General features: G+C 38.2%; 1 protein-coding gene across 1 annotated transcript in view; it reads left to right on the forward strand.

The window, feature by feature from the left end:
• Positions 1–9,352, forward strand: part of ALDH9A1 (aldehyde dehydrogenase 9 family member A1) — a 28,576-nt gene extending 19,224 nt beyond the window's left edge. Inside the window, exons 9-12 of the mRNA XM_053693879.1 lie at positions 4,878–4,965; positions 6,256–6,397; positions 7,073–7,185; positions 8,424–9,352. Of these exons, the coding sequence (XP_053549854.1) occupies positions 4,878–4,965; positions 6,256–6,397; positions 7,073–7,185; positions 8,424–8,518 (438 nt within the window). The 3' untranslated portion in view covers positions 8,519–9,352. The remainder of the gene's footprint in view (positions 1–4,877; positions 4,966–6,255; positions 6,398–7,072; positions 7,186–8,423) is intronic.
• Positions 9,353–16,435: the final 7,083 nt, after the last annotated feature.

The following is a 16,435-nucleotide window of genomic DNA, read 5'->3' on the forward strand; positions in this document are numbered from 1 at the left end:
CTTTCATGTAATTGGCAAGAGTCCATGATCTAGTGAGGTATGGGATATTCAATCCTACCAGGAGGGGCAAAGTTTCCCAAACCTCAAATGCCTATAAATACACCCCTCACCACACCCACAATTCAGTTTTACAGACTTTGCCTCCCTATGGAGGTGGTGAAGAAAGTTTTTGTGCTTGATTTTCTTCGATATGCACTTTTCAGCATTTTGAAGCCCGATTCCTCTTAGAATACAGTGAATGTCAGAGGGATGTGAAGGGAGTATCACCTATTAATTTTATGGTTTTCCTTGCGGGAAATCTTTTCACAGGTTCTCTGTTATCAGTTGTAGAGATTCATCTCCTACCTCCCTTTTCAGATTGACGATATACTTCATCTTCCATTACCTCTACTGATACTGGTTTGGCTATCTGCTATATGTGGATGGGTGTCTTTCGGTAAGTATGTTTTTTTCTTATTTAAGACCCTCTCGGCTATGGTTTAGCGCTATATGTATTTTACTTATATTTGCCAAACGTACTACTATTCCTATGGAAGACAGTACTTCTTTTAAAGATCCTTTAGATAGGAAACTTAAATCTTATCTAAGGAAAGCTTATTTATATTCTGGCTATCTTCTCAGGCCTGCCATTGCTATGGCTGATGTTGTGCTAAGCTATCCAACCAAAAGGTTGATGCAGCTGCAACAGGAAACAGATCCTGATTTGTCTAACATTGTTTGTTTGCTTAAACATGCTAATCATTTTATCTGTGATGCTATTTTTGATATCAAAATTGATCTTAAATCTATGTCTTTAGCTATTTTAGCTAGAAGAGCTTTATGGCTCATCTTGGAATGCTGACATGGTATCTAAGTCTAGATTACTATCTCTTTCTTTCCAAGGTAACAATTTTATATGGTTCTCAATTGGATTCAATTATTTCAACTATCACTAGGGGGGAAGGGCTTTTATTTTTTGCCTCAGGATAAAAGATCTAAGGGTAAAAAAAATTTTTTAAAGCTTCTAATTGTTTTTTGTTCTTTTCGACAGAACAAGGAACCGAAAACCAATCCTTCCCCCTAAAGTCTCTGGTTCCAATTGGAAACCTTCTTGGAGTTGGAATAAATCCAAGCCTTTTAAGAAACCAAAGCCAGCCCCCAAGTCTGCATGAAGGTGCGGCCCTCGATTCAGTTCAACTGGTGCGGGGCAGATTGAAATTATTCCAAGACATTTGGGCAGATTCTGTTCAAAATCGGTGGATTCAGAGTATTGTCTCTCAAGGGTATCAAATAGGTTTCAGAGTAAGACCTCCTGTGAGAAGATACTCACTCACTCACTCACACTCGTTCCAGTAAATCCGGTGAAGACTCAGGCTCTTCTGAAGTGTGTTTGAGATCTAGAGCTTTCAGGGGTAATAATACCAGTTCTTTTTCAGGAACGGGGTCTGGGGTTTTATTCAAATCTATTCATTGTCCCAAAGAAAGGAAATTCATTCAGGCCAGTTCTGGATCTGAAGTTTTTGAATAGTTTTGTAAGAGCCCCAACTTTCAATATGGTAACGGACTATTTTGCCTTTTGTTCACCAAGGTCAATATATGTCCACGATAGACTTATAGGATGCATATCTTCAGATTTCATCCAGACCACTATCGGTTTCTGAGATTCTCTTTTCTAGACAAGCATTACCAATTTGTCGCTCTTCCATTTGGCCTAGCAACAGCTCCAAGGATCTTTCCGATTCTCGTGCCCTTCTATCTGTAATCAGAGAACAGGGTATTGCAGTGTTTCCTTATTTGGACAACATCTTGGTACTAGCTCAGTCTTTACATTTTAGCCGAATCTCACACAAATCAACTAGTGTTGTTTCTTCAAAGACATGGTTGGAGGATCAATTTACGAGTTTCTTGATTCCTCAGACAAGGGTCACCTTTTTAGCTTTCCAGATAGATTCAGTGTCCATGACTCTCTTCAACAGACGAATGAAATTGGTTTCAGCTGGTCGAAACCTTCAGTTTCAATCATTCCCTTTAGTGGCTATGTGCTTGGAAGTTTTAGGTTTCATGACTGCAGCATCTGACGCAATCCCCTTTGCTCGTTTTCATATGAGATCTCTCCAGCTTTGTATACTGAATCAATGGTGCAGGGATTATACTCCGATATCACAATTGATATACTTAAATCCCAACATTCAGCTCTCTGACTTGGTGGTTAGACCATCATCGTTTAATTCAGGGGGCCTCTTTTGTTCGTCCTACCTGGACTGTGATCACAACAGATGCAAGTCTTTCAGGTTGGGGAGCTGTCTGGGGAACTCTGACAGCACAAGGGGTTTGGAAACCTCAAGAGGCGAGGTTACCAATCAATATTTTAGAACATGCTAGTTTCAGGGCTCTTCAGGTTTGGCCTCTGTTAAAGAGAGAACCATTCATTTCATTTTCAGACTGACAATATCACAACTGTGGCATGTCAATCATCAGGGTGGGACTCACAGTCCCCTAGCTATGAAAGACGTATCTTGGATACTTTCTTGGGCGGAATCCAGCTCTTGTCTAATTTCTGCGGTGCATATCCCAGGTGTAGACAATTGGGAAGAGGATTATCTCAGCCATCAGACCTTACATCCGGGGGAGTGGTCTCTCCAGCCAGATGTTTTTTTGTTAGATTGTACAGAAGTGGGGTCTTCCAGAAATAGACCTGATGGCTTCTCATCTAAACAAACTTCCCAGGTACCTGTCCAGGTCCAGGGATCCTCAGGCAGAGATGGTGGATGCTTTAGCAGTTCCTTGGTTTTACCAACCTGCTTATATCTTTCCGCCTCTAGTTCTTCTTCCGAGAATGATCTCCAAGATAATTATGGAACAATCGTATGGGTTTCTGATGGCACCAGCGTGGGCTCACAGGTTTTGGTATGCGGATCTTGTTCGGATGTCCAGTTGCCAGCCTTGGCCACTTCCTCTAAGACCAGACCGTTCAATTTCCATACCTTCAAATTTAACAATTTGAGATCCTGATGGAAAAACGGCCCTTGAGACAGCTTAGTCATAGTGGTTTATCTGACTCAGTGATTAATACTATGCTACAGGCTCGTACGTCTGTTTCAAGAAAGATTTATTATTGAGTTTGGAAGACCTATTATTCATGGTGTTCTTCTCAAATTCTCCTGGCATTCTCTTAGAATTCCTAGAATTTTACAGTTTCTTCGGGATGGTTTGGATAAAGGTTGGCCTGCAAGTACTTTGAAGGAACAAATCTCTGCTCTTTCTGGGGTTTTTTTTTTAATGTAGAAAGATTGCTAAGCTTCCTGATATTCACTGTTTTGTTCAGGCTTTGGTTCGTATCAAGCCTGTTTATTAAATCAATCTCTCCATCTTGGAGTCTAAATTTGGTTTTGAAGACTTTGCAGGCTCCTCCTTTTGAGTCTATGCATTCTTTGGATATTAAACTACTTTCTTGGAAAGTGTGTTTTTCTTTTGGCTATCTCTTCAGCTAGAAGAGTTTCCAAATTGTCTACTCTCTTGTGAGTCTCATTTTCTGATTTTTTTCCATCAGGATAAGGCTGTTTTGCGGACTTCGTTTTTAAATTTCTTCCTAAGGTTGTGAATTATAACATTAGTAGGGAAATTGTTGGTCCTTCCTTGTGTCTTAATCCCAAGAATGCTCTTGAAAGATCTTTGGATGTTGTAAGAGCTTTGAAGTATTATGTTGAAGCTACTAAAGATTTCAGAAAGACTTCTAGTCTATTTGTTGTCTTCTCTGGTTCTAGGAAAGGTCAGCAAGCTTCTGCCATTTATTTGGCATCTTGGATAAAGATTTTGATTCATAAAGCTTATTTAGAGGGGGGACAGTCCCCACCTCAGGATTACAGCTCATTCTCCACTTCTTGGGCTTTTAAGAATGAAGCTTCGGTTGATCAGATTTGTAAAGCAGCAACTTGGTCTTTGCATACATTTACAAAATTTTACCATTTTTATGTATTTGCTTCTTCTGAAGTAGTCTTTGGTAGAAAAGTTCTTCGGGCAGCTGTTTCAGTTTGCTTCTTCTGCTTATGTTAAAAAAAAAAAAAAAAAAAAAAATTCTGTGGAAAATGGCTGTTTTATTTTATCCCTCCCTTTCTAGTGACTCTTCTGTGGACTTCACCATCTTGGGTATTTCTATCCCATATGTCACTAGCTCATGGACTCTTGCCAATTACATGAAAGAAAACCTAATTTATGTAAGAACTTACCTGATAAATTAATTTTTCATATTGGCAAGAGTCCATGAGGCCCATTTTTTTTTTTTTTTTTTTTAAATCACCTCACTACTTGGCTATTAGTTAAACTGAATTGTGGATGTGGTGAGGGGTGTTTTTATAGACATTTTGGGAAACGTCACTAGCTCATGGACTCTTGTCAATATGAAAAAAATGAATGTGGTGGTGTGTTTTTGTTTTTGTTTTTCCCCTGTTTCCCCCCCCCGCTAGACTAGAATGGCCCTTTTAACCCCTTAACTACCCTGTAAGTTGCTGGTTAAGGATTTTCTTGGGTATAATATCGCGGGTCCCAACGCCACCTGCAAGACTGCGCTATTAAAAATTAAATCCCAATAGAAAGGGTACGTTGCTTGTCCTTAAAGGGTTAAGGACACATTGAACTCCAAACAAGCCTTACAATCAAATGAAACCTATTTAAAGTACAGGGACAGCTATAATAAACTGAATATAGCAGTGTTCATTGTTTTACCTACTGAAATGTTTATTAGCTAATTATTTCCTAAAAATGCTTATTGTATCCGCCAATGGGAATTAGCAGGGACTAAACCGCCGCAGGTATTAGATTCACTTTATATGTAAATTGATTCAACTTCATTGTTTAAGCAATAACTCTCTTTTTTTTTTTTTTTTTTGTGTGTGTTTCAGGGAGCTAAAGTCCTCTGTGGGGGTGAACTTCACACTCCAGAAGACGCTAAACTGAAAGGCGGGTTCTTCCTGTTGCCCACTGTACTGGGTAAGTACGTAATTTATTCTGTTTATTTCCTAAAGACTTTTTTTTTTATACAAATTATTATTCTCTATAGTTCTGGATTTTGGATGTCTAAATGAGGCGTTTGCAGAGATCTCATTGCAGCATTGCCTGGAAGATAAATAGCCACAGGGTTAAGGTCCAAATTGTAGCATGGCATGTTATGCCAGCAGGTGACATGTCCGTGTATAGAACTACACCTGCAAGTGCCATGTGACAGGCCTGGCAATGACTCCATAGAGATGGCATAAGTAACTACATTTTTATAATCTCTTTCTTCTATCAATGTCATTCTGACTATACTAATAGTCTATGAAATCAAGAGTTACTTACACTATTAATAGTCTGCAGTGTCTGAGTACTATAAACAATGTAATAACTGTACTGAATCCTAATGCTATGCAGCGTCTTCTACTAGTATTTAACTTAAAGGGACATAATACTCAAATGTTAAAGCACTCGAAAGTGATGCAGCATAACTGTAAAAATCTGACTTTAAAACATCACCTGAACATCTCTGTATAAAAGGATATTTACCTAAGTGTTCACACCCCACTGTAATCGGTGTTAGTCCCAGGACTTGCAAGGGAGCGTGTATCTGGCACGTGCAGGCAGTTATGTTTTCCTATTCAGTTCAAGGAAGTTTACTGTGGAATTGTATGAGATCACAGCAAAGCATATTTTTTTTTAATTTATTTTTTACCTCCAACTTGCAGCTGAAGTTTAACTGTTACCAGAGCACTTACTCTGGTGAGCTGAGGAAATTGTGAGGTAAAATATCATATTTTTTTTTTTTCATAGAGATGTTAAGGTGATATTTTCCTGTCTGCCTTTTACAGTTATACTGCATCACTTTAGTGATTTAGCAGAAGAGTATTATGTCCCTCTAACTGCAATGAGAAGGGAGCTAAACGGTTAACTACCCAGCCACCACCTCTCACAGTAAATTTGTGTATTTACTGGTATCTCATTCACTAACCACCCCTTTTACATTTGGCATTAAACTCACGTGTGAGAGGAAAAACTGATCATGGTATTAAATCATACTTTTGCTTAGAATAGTCTAGATAAAAGCAGTGATTTAAAAAAAAACATTCACTCAATATTCTAAAATGTAAACTTTATTTGCAAATGGTGGCTTGTGCGTAATATATAAATAAATCCCTGACCTTGGTAAGACTATTGCTGTACACAGTGAAGCTGATCTGCCAGTAACTACCATCTGGTAACGATCAGGCCCCTCATACATTTTGGACATACTTTCCTTGCTTACAGGAGGTTGTAAAGATGACATGACCTGTGTTAAGGATGAAATATTTGGCCCTGTGATGTCCATTCTGCCCTTCGATACAGAGGAAGAGGTTTTGGAGAGAGCCAACAACACAACTTACGGTTTGGCAGGAGGTGTCTTCACCAGGTTTGCACCAGCTCGCTTTTATTGCTATGGGGGGGGGGGAGAAAGAGAGGCACAACTGGATGTGGTTGGGCATACAATGTGTGTGATTAATAATTTAATTCTAAAACTGACTCCCCCTTGTGTAACAGCACTATTCCTGTGACAGAACCATTAGCAGCCTGCAACTTGTTTCATTTCTATACATTGATTTAATCTTATTAAAGTAAATTGAACTGATAATGGCTGTATAAAGTTTTACAAACCTGAGCCTATGCAGTGCATGATGGGACTCATATTGATCTGCTGTAGAACAGACCAGGGGCAGCAAAGCTTTGTTCAGTCTGTGCCCAAATATGTCATAGAATTTCATTTTAGAAGATTCCCAAATGCCCATTAAAAAGTGACTAAATAAAGGGATATTAAAGACTTTTTTTTTTTTGTGATAAATCAACAATGACCTGATTTTTCCTCATTGCAGTTAATGTAATGAAGCATTATGGTGGTACCCAGAGTCTAAATGATTGCCACCTTGAGCACCTATGGCATAGATTTGCCATCCCTGGTACCTTAATTTATATACAGTTGCTAGACCAGGAGAACTTGCAAGTTGTTCACTAAATGCACCTGGTAACTACTTGGTACAGCTGCACATTCTACTGTGATTTATTTAACCCAGTGACTTTCTCTGCTCCTCAGGGATATCCAGCGAGCGCACAGGGTAGTGGCTGCTCTGCAAGCCGGAATGTGCTTTATCAATAACTACAACATCAGCCCAGTGGAGCTGCCTTTTGGAGGCTACAAAAAATCTGGTAGGTACCAAAATCCTGTCACTAATAAGTCCTGAATATAGACATTACAGTAGGTGTCACTGCACGAAAACTAAGGAGTGACCTTTTAAAGGGACATACAAGTTAAAATTCAAATGTCTTTGTTCAGAGCATAAAGGGACATGAGACAATTTCTTTTGTGATTCAAACAGAATATACAACTGTAATGTACCTGAGGATACTGTCTATTGGTAGCTGATGTATTTGTTCTGTGACATGAAGCCCCAGCGCTACTGCTGTAATGTACCTGATGATACTGTCTATTGGTAGCTGATGTATTTGTTCTGTGACATTAAGCCCCAGCGCTACTGCTGTAATGTACCTGATGATACTGTCTATTGGTAGCTGATGTATTTGTTCTGTGACATTAAGCCCCAGCGCTACTGCTGTAATGTACCTGATGATACTGTCTATTGGTAGCTGATGTATTTGTTCTGTGACATGAAGCCCCAGCGCTACTGCTGTAATGTACCTGATGATACTGTCTATTGGTAGCTGATGTATTTGTTCTGTGACATGAAGCCCCAGCGCTACTGCTGTAATGTACCTGAGGATACTGTCTATTGGTAGCTGATGTATTTGTTCTGTGACATGAAGCCCCAGCGCTACTGCTGTAATGTACCTGATGATACTGTCTATTGGTAGCTGATGTATTTGTTCTGTGACATGAAGCCCCAGCGCTACTGCTGTAATGTACCTGAGGATACTGTCTATTGGTAGCTGATGTATTTGTTCTGTGACATTAAGCCCCAGCGCTACTGCTGTAATGTACCTGATGATACTGTCTATTGGTAGCTGATGTATTTGTTCTGTGACATGAAGCCCCAGCGCTACTGCTGTAATGTACCTGATGATACTGTCTATTGGTAGCTGATGTATTTGTTCTGTGACATTAAGCCCCAGCGCTACTGCTGTAATGTACCTGATGATACTGTCTATTGGTAGCTGATGTATTTGTTCTGTGACATGAAGCCCCAGCGCTACTGCTGTAATGTACCTGATGATACTGTCTATTGGTAGCTGATGTATTTGTTCTGTGACATGAAGCCCCAGCGCTACTGCTGTAATGTACCTGATGATACTGTCTATTGGTAGCTGATGTATTTGTTCTGTGACATTAAGCCCCAGCGCTACTGCTGTAATGTACCTGATGGTGACTGCTTATATCCTTCACTGTGCTGAGTATATACTGCTTTGTGACCTGATCATTTTGGCTGCAGGTTTCGGACGAGAGAACGGGAAGATTGCCATCGAGTATTACTCCCAGCTCAAGACTGTCTGTGTGGAGATGGGGAACGTTGAGTCCGTGTTTTAGGTTCAATGAAAGATCTGTAGTTTTTCTTCTGCGCAAATCCTTCTGAATATGCCTGATGTCGTCAAACCTTTATATACATTTTGTGTTCTCGCATTCCTCAAGTGTTAATTAAAAAAATATATAAATACATTGGGCTCTGCAGTTTAATAACCCATCTCACCCGTGATATTTGGATAATTTTGTTCTTAAAGGAACAGCAAGCACTGTTTAATTAAAGACGTTTCTATAGAATAACATCAGACAAGTCTTAAAGCAACATTAACCCCAATTTTTTTTTTCTTTAATGATTTAGAAAGAGAATGCAATTTTAAACAACTTTCTAATTTGCTTCATTCTCTTGATATTTGCTGAAAAGCATATCTAGATAGGCTCAGAAGCTGCTGATTGTTGGCTGCACACAGATGCCTCATGTGATTGGCTCACCCATGTGCATTGCTATTTTTTAAACAAAGGATATCTAAAGAATGAAGCAAATTAGATAAATAGAAGTCCATTGGAATTTTGTTTAAAATTGTATTCTCTATATGAATTATGGAGGAAAAAAATTGGGTTTAATGTACTTTAATATTTTTAAATCAAATTAACTTTTTTTGTTTCTACTGTAATTCTTTTTCAGTAGCCAAACTGCACCCACCGTTCCTTATTTTGAGGAGCCAATCAAGTCTTTAGTCAGCAGACAGGCTAGCCACTGTCATAACATACATTTTGTCTAATTGCTTTTAACAGGTAACGGCAAATAAATGCATTTTGTACTGTTAGCCATAAGTCAGCAAGGTGCATTTCAAGTTCTGAGTATTAGAAATTGCAAATTAAATAAAGAAAATATATTGCAAAGTTGTTTCATTCCATTTTATATATCTAAAATATATATACAGTATATAATCTCTATCTAGGTGTTTACTGTCTCTTTCAACCATAAAGGGATATTCTGATGCAAAAACAAAAAATACATGTTACAATTAAAGTATGTAAAATGCATTGATAATGTTTAGCTCTGGAGCTACAAGTATTGTTCCTGAGCAGTATACGGTGGGTCAGCCAATCGGGACCAGCAGCTGCACAACCCCCACCAATCACTAGCTGAGTTCTGCTCCAAAGCCCCAAGCAGAACTTTACTTATGTGTATAACACATTGGGGTCCGTAATGCAAACTTGCAATGCTCTTACATGTAGCAGGGTTAGAGTTCTGAATGTACTACATTGTCTCTTGGGGTAGTGGGGGAAGACAAGTTTTTTTTTTTTTTTTTTTTTTTTTTTTTTTTTTTAAGAAAAAATGGGCTGACTAAATCTGTGGTGCTAGGCAAGCTGAATATATAGGTGTTTATGGCTAAAGTCAAATATAAACCATCTGTAGATGAAATATAAAGATCCTATTTGATCAATAAATGAAAAATATAAAACCAGTGTAGTATCAATAAAAAAATATTGATACTACACTGGTTTATTATTTTTTGTTTATTGATTAAAGAGGATATTTATACTTGTAGCTCCAGAGCTAAACATTATCTATGCATTTTACATACTTTAATCTACAGATGATTTTTATATTTGACTTTAGCCATAAACACCTATATATTCATCTTGCCTAGCGCCACAGATTTATTCAGCTCATTTTGGATTGAGTAGTGATTTTCTTTCAAGTTGTTCATTTAGGGTATTAAGAGTTATTCCTAGATCTGTGGCTTTATATAAGGATCTTTTAAGCATGGTTCACATATTTAACTATCACTGAACCTTTGTTTCAAAATTAATTTTACTGCACAGTTGTTTTACAATGCAAAATTAAACAAGTGATGGGAAGCAAAAGTACTAATTTAGTATCCCTTTGCAAGATCATGACTTAACGGTCTCTCTGAGAATTTCTGGGTAGGTAGCAGGTCCGTATATGATTTCAGTGCTGTCTCAAATGGTCATAAAATGAGATTTGGTCCATAACAATTGTGTCCTGAGTACCAGCTGGCACACAAACCTATTTATAGCCTCAATGTAAGCGCACACTGACTGTGTCAAACTGACAAACACACCTTGCTGTGCATTCTAGCTACAAACAACCTCTTACCTAGGAGACTGAATTCATAGGTGTGCAGCCAGGGAACCAAAGGATTTGCCAATTCCTTCTCAAGCACAACTAACAAAAAATGTAACAGCATGCTAAATGTTAAAGACCTTTTTATATTTCATATACGTCGGGGTCCAAAAAAAATGTTTTGAACCAGCTATTGGCCCTTAATCATGTCTATTTGAGCATATGACTAAATTACAGTATATGAAACCCAAAATTTCTTTGACTTTGAAAATAGAGCATACATTTTTAACCAACTTTACTTCTGTTATTAATATTGGTTCATTTGCTTGGTCTTCTTTATTGAAGGAGAAATAATGCATTACAGGGAACTAGCTGAACATATTGGTAAGCCAATGAAAGATACATATCTGCAGCCACCAGTCAGCAACTAGCTCCCAAAGGATTCCAAGAGAACTAAGCAAATTAGATAATAGAAGTAAATTGGAAAACTATTTAATCAAACCCTGTTCTTTCTGAAACATGAAAGGAAACATTTGGTTTCATGTTACATAAATATATAAAGATCATGTCTGTACATATTCTTTCATATTGGTTATGAAAAAGTTACTTGATGCCTACAAAAATACTATTACCTAATATTGGAACTATATTCATTGATTCGCTCTCATTTCTGCTACATAGGTAATTCCACAGAGACATTTAATAAATAAAAAAATAGATATTTACCTACATATTTAAATCTTGTTCCTAAAGTTGGATGGTGAAGAGAGTCTCCCTTAATCATTTAATTAAAATTGTTGCATCCAAAACGGGGGAAACATCCTGTCCAGTGTGCACCAATGGCTTTCTGGATACTTTTTAATAACTTCTAATATCTGCCTTAATTAAAAAAAAAAAAAAAAAACATTTTTTTGGACCTTGATGTATCTTTGAAATGAAGGTCCTTTTAAGCACTTTTTTTTTGGTGCCTCTAGCTTCAGCATCACTGCAAGATGCTTAGGTCTGACAAATCCAGGGAGCCGTGACACTTAAAGGGACAGACACCTTTTGTGGTAAAATTTTTTATCCCTGACTCCCATCAGAGGCCAAAAAGCATGCTCAGTGACCTTCACTTTCTAAGTGCTGCAAACTGAATTAACCAGCTGTTTGATTTGTAGCATTTTACAGCAGTTACTTTTTGGCATTTCTAGGGAGTGTGAAACAAGCACAACTTTTACACAAAAGCAAAAGGTGAAGAATGGTCTCTTACATTATTTTAGTTCCGGCTCCTATTATATATTATACACAATTTTGTGCTGGCCTTCTCCAGTTTATACCCTTGGCATCCCTGAGGAATTCAGCGCCCTATAAAAACCTGTTACACCGCTGATCATGCTGCATCTAGTGAGGAACGTGTATCCAGGGGGAGACGGAATGTCTGTTGTATGGCAAATATTTATAGACTAACAGACTTTCCTCCAGTATGAGCATAAATGTTCCATTTCTCCCAAAATAGAAAAATAGGCATTTGTAGACAGAGTATGGAAGGTCCCAGGTTTAAGCACGTGAGCCCAAGACAAATTAGAGAAGTGTGCTCAGATCAGAATATCAGAGTTCTGCTTTCCTGTAGTACAAAGAGAGGCCGAGCAGTACACGTGTGTGAAGTGTTTCCCCCAGGACCTTTTTAGCAGGTGCACCACACAGCTGATTTTAGCCAATAGTAAAAATGTTCAATTTTTATTGCACAAATTATTATTAACCCCTTAATGACCACAGCACTTTTCCATTTTCTGTCCGTTTGGGACCAAGGCTATTTTTACATGTTTGCTGTGTTTGTGTTTAGCTGTAATTTTCCTCATACTCATTTACTGTACCCACGCATATTATATACCGTTTTTCTCGCCATTAAATGGACTTTCTAAAGATACCATTATTTTTATCATATCTTATAATTTTTTTTTTTATAAACTTTGACCCCCAAATTCTGTTACACATCTACAACCACCAAAAAACTCCAATGCTAAATAGTTTTTAAATTTTGTACTGAGTTTAGAAATACCCAATGTATACAGGTTTTTTGCAAGTTATAGGGCAATAAGTACAAGTAGCACTTGGCTATTTCCAAACCATTTTTTTTTTTTCCAAAATTAGCGCTAGTTACATTGGGACACTGATATCTTTCAGGAATCCCTAAATATCCCTTGACATGTATATATATTTTTTTACAAGACATCCCAAAGTATTGATCTAGGCCCATTTTGGTATATTTCATGCCACCAAATAAAAACAATTGTTTACTTTTTCACAAACTTTAGGTTTCTCACTGAAATGATTTACAAACCGCTTGTGCAATTATCGCATAAATGGTTGTAAACGCTTCTCTGGGATCCCCTTTGTTTAGAAAAAGCAGACATATGGCTTTGGCATTGCTTTTTGGTAACTAGAAGGTCGCTAAATGCCACTGCGCACCACACGTGTATTATGCCCAGCAGTGAAGGGGTTAATTAGGGAGCTTCTAGGGTTAATTTTAGCTTTAGTGTAGTAGACATCCCCAAGTATTGATCTGGGCCCATCTTGGTATATTTTATGCCACCGTTTCACTGCCAAATGAGATCAAATGAAAAAAAAAATTACATTTTTCACAATTTTAGGTTTCTCAATGAATTTACAAACAGCTTGCGCAATTATGGCACAAATGGTTGTAAAAGCTTCTCTGGGATTCCCTTTGTTCAGAAATAGCAGAGATATATGGCTTTGGCGTTGCTTTTTGGTAATTAGGCCGCTAAATGCAGCTGCGCACCACACGTGTATTATGCCCAGCAATGAAGGGGTTCATTTTAGCTTAAGTCTAGTGTAGTAGACGACCCAAAGTATTGATCTAGGCCCATTTTGGTATATTTCATACCACCATTTCACTGCCAAATGCGATCAAATAATAAAACACGTTCACTTTTTCACAAACTTTTGGTTTCCCACTGAAATTACTTAAAAACAGCTTGTGCAATTATGGCACAAATGGTTGTAAATGCTTCTCTGTGATCCCCTTTGTTCAGAAATAGACATATATGGCTTTGGCGTTGCTTTTTGGTAATTAGAAGGCCGCTAAATGCAGCTCACACGTGTATTATGTCTAGCAGTGAAGGGGTTAATTATGGAGCTTGCAGGGTTAATTTTAGCTTTAGTGTAGAGATCAGCCTCCCACCTGACACATTACACCCCCGATCCCTCCCAAACAGCTCTCTTCCCTCCCCCACCCCACAATTGTCCCTGCCATCTTAAGTACTGGCAGAAAGTCTGCCAGTACTAAAATAAAAGGTATCTTTTTTTTTAATCATATTTACATATGCTGATGTGTAGGAGCCCCCCCCCAACAGCTCTCTAACCCTCCCCCTCTACCTTATTGGGAGCCATCTTGGGTACTGGCAGCTGTCTGCCAGTACCCAGTTTACTAAAAAAAGCTATTTTAAAACAAAAAAATAATTTTGTAGTGTATTTTTCCCACCCCCTCCCAGATCCCTTAGATGCCTTTTTTTTTTAATTAAATTTGACCCCACTCTATACCACGTTTATTAAAAAAAAAAATTCTGTAGTGCAGCCGTTCCCACCTGCTTCCACCCTGTGCACGCACCCACCCCCGGTGATCCCGTCCACCTCGACGTCATAGGGCCCATTGATGGCCGCCCACAATACCGGCCATTGATGTCCGGTGCAGAGAGGGCCACAGAGTGGCTCTTTCTGCATCGGATGACCAAGGGGTGTTATTGCAGGATGCCTCAATATCGAGGCATCACTGCAATAACCGGAAAGCGGCTGGAAGCGATCAGGATCGCTTCCACCGCTTGAAACCCCTAAGGATGTACAGGGTATGTCCTTGGTCATTAAAGGAACATTATACACTTGATTTTTCTTTGCATAAATGTTTTGTGGATGGTTCATTTATATAGCCCATACAGGGTGTTGGTTTATATATATATATATATATATATATATATATATATATATATTTTTTTTTTTTTTTAATGTAGTTTTGTTTATTTTTAAATAACATTGTTTTATATATATATATATATATTTTTTATTTTTTTTAACTCCTAACCAAGCCCCAAAGTTTTAGAATACTGATGTATACCTACTCCAGCTTGCTTCTGTTTGTGTAAAGGGTCTTTTCATATGTGTGTGTGGGGGGGGGGGGGCTTATTTCCCACTTAAAGTGTGTTCTAGCTACCTTTTTAACAGAGCTAAACTGGAAGCTGAATTTTTATATCAGTATCTGAGCATATTATTCTTTATAGTAGTGTATTACATGCAGTTATATGATAATGGTGTATACTGTCCCTTTAAATACATTTCTTAAATTATGCCATTAGTTTTTGCTTTAGACAGCAGAAATTACATTGCCCCCACCTAGCTACTTCATAATGCCATTCAGCTGCAAAATTATCTGGGGAGAACACTGGTGTGTGTCTAGAAACAAGACAGAAACCCGTCTGCGGTGCAGTACACGTGTGTCTAGAAACAAGACAGAAACCCGTCTGCGGTGCAGTACACGTGTGTCTAGAGAGAACCTGTGTGTGCTGTAGTACAAATGTCTAAGGAGACAACAGAAATGCGTGTGTATCTAACGAGAAGACAGAAGCCCGTGTGTGCATAGAGAGCCCAGAATCTCACCCCTACTGCAGTATGCTTGTTTGCATATAGAAAGATCAGAAGTGTCTACTGACGCACTTATTATACTGCACCTATGTACAGAACCCAGGTGCTAGTCCTGTTGTATAGAGTAGCCTGGAATATAGCTGGAGTGAGCTGATCTTGTACTGTGTATAATTATTATAGTTAAGTATTGGTAGTTGGGGGGGGGGGTATGCCTGAGGGTGTATCCAGACAGTTACAAAAACACTAGTAAGAATCCTTGTAAAAAGTTTCTTTACTAGAAATCATTTGATAGATATAAAGAGCATAACAGAGTGTGTTGTGTGTAATTAACTTTACAAATGTATTAGGTTTATTCTAAATTACATGCAGAGTGAATCACATGACTGTTGTGACAGTAGGGTTGGCACCTAGCCGGTATCTTTTTCCAAAAAGGTGGCAACTGTATCTCATATCCTGCTGCAGGTGATACCCCTTACTATAGTAATAGAGGCACCAGAAGGTTTTTACTAAAAAAAAAAAAAGTTACAAATAAAAAATCGTTACACAGATTGGATAGAATTTAAAGGGACATGTAAACCAAACTGTTTCAGATAGATCATACAATTTTAAACAACTTTATTATCAAATGTGTTCATTCCCATGGTATTCTTTGTTGAAGGAACAGTAATGCACTACTGGGAGCTAGCTGAAAAGCAATGACAAGACATGTGCAGCCACCAATCAGTAGCTTATGTGCCTACCTAGGTGTATTTTCAACAAAGGGAACAAATTAAATAGAAATTTGAGTTTTTTTTTAAATTTCATGTACTGCCAGAAACATTTGGGTTTCATGTCCCTTTAAACTATTGGACCTCTTGTGTTGTGCTGAGATGGAATCCCCTCTTACGACCAGGGGTCACATGATCTAGTGTTGTGAACCTACTGTACCCAGAGTCCCCGTGCCCCACTGCATTACCTATTACTAACTTAGTGTCTTGGATTCATATTGATAATCATATGAACAAAGTGTAGATTACCTTTGAGGTTTCTCTAAAAAGTTTCCCCATAAAAATTACACACATACAATTGACCTTAGAATATCCCCTGCCGCACTTTGTTAGTAGCAGTTATAGCACTATCGAAAAACCTTCATAGTACTCTGTCCCTTTACATTTTTGCTTATTACTCAGCTGTGTTTCATGATACAAGCTACAGGACAACTCACAGGTCCAGATTTATAATAAGGCAGCGTAGACACGTGCCTACAAGCACCTTCTATA

Source organism: Bombina bombina, chromosome 10 (assembly GCF_027579735.1).
Source record: "Bombina bombina isolate aBomBom1 chromosome 10, aBomBom1.pri, whole genome shotgun sequence".
Taxonomy (NCBI): Eukaryota; Metazoa; Chordata; class Amphibia; order Anura; family Bombinatoridae; genus Bombina; species Bombina bombina.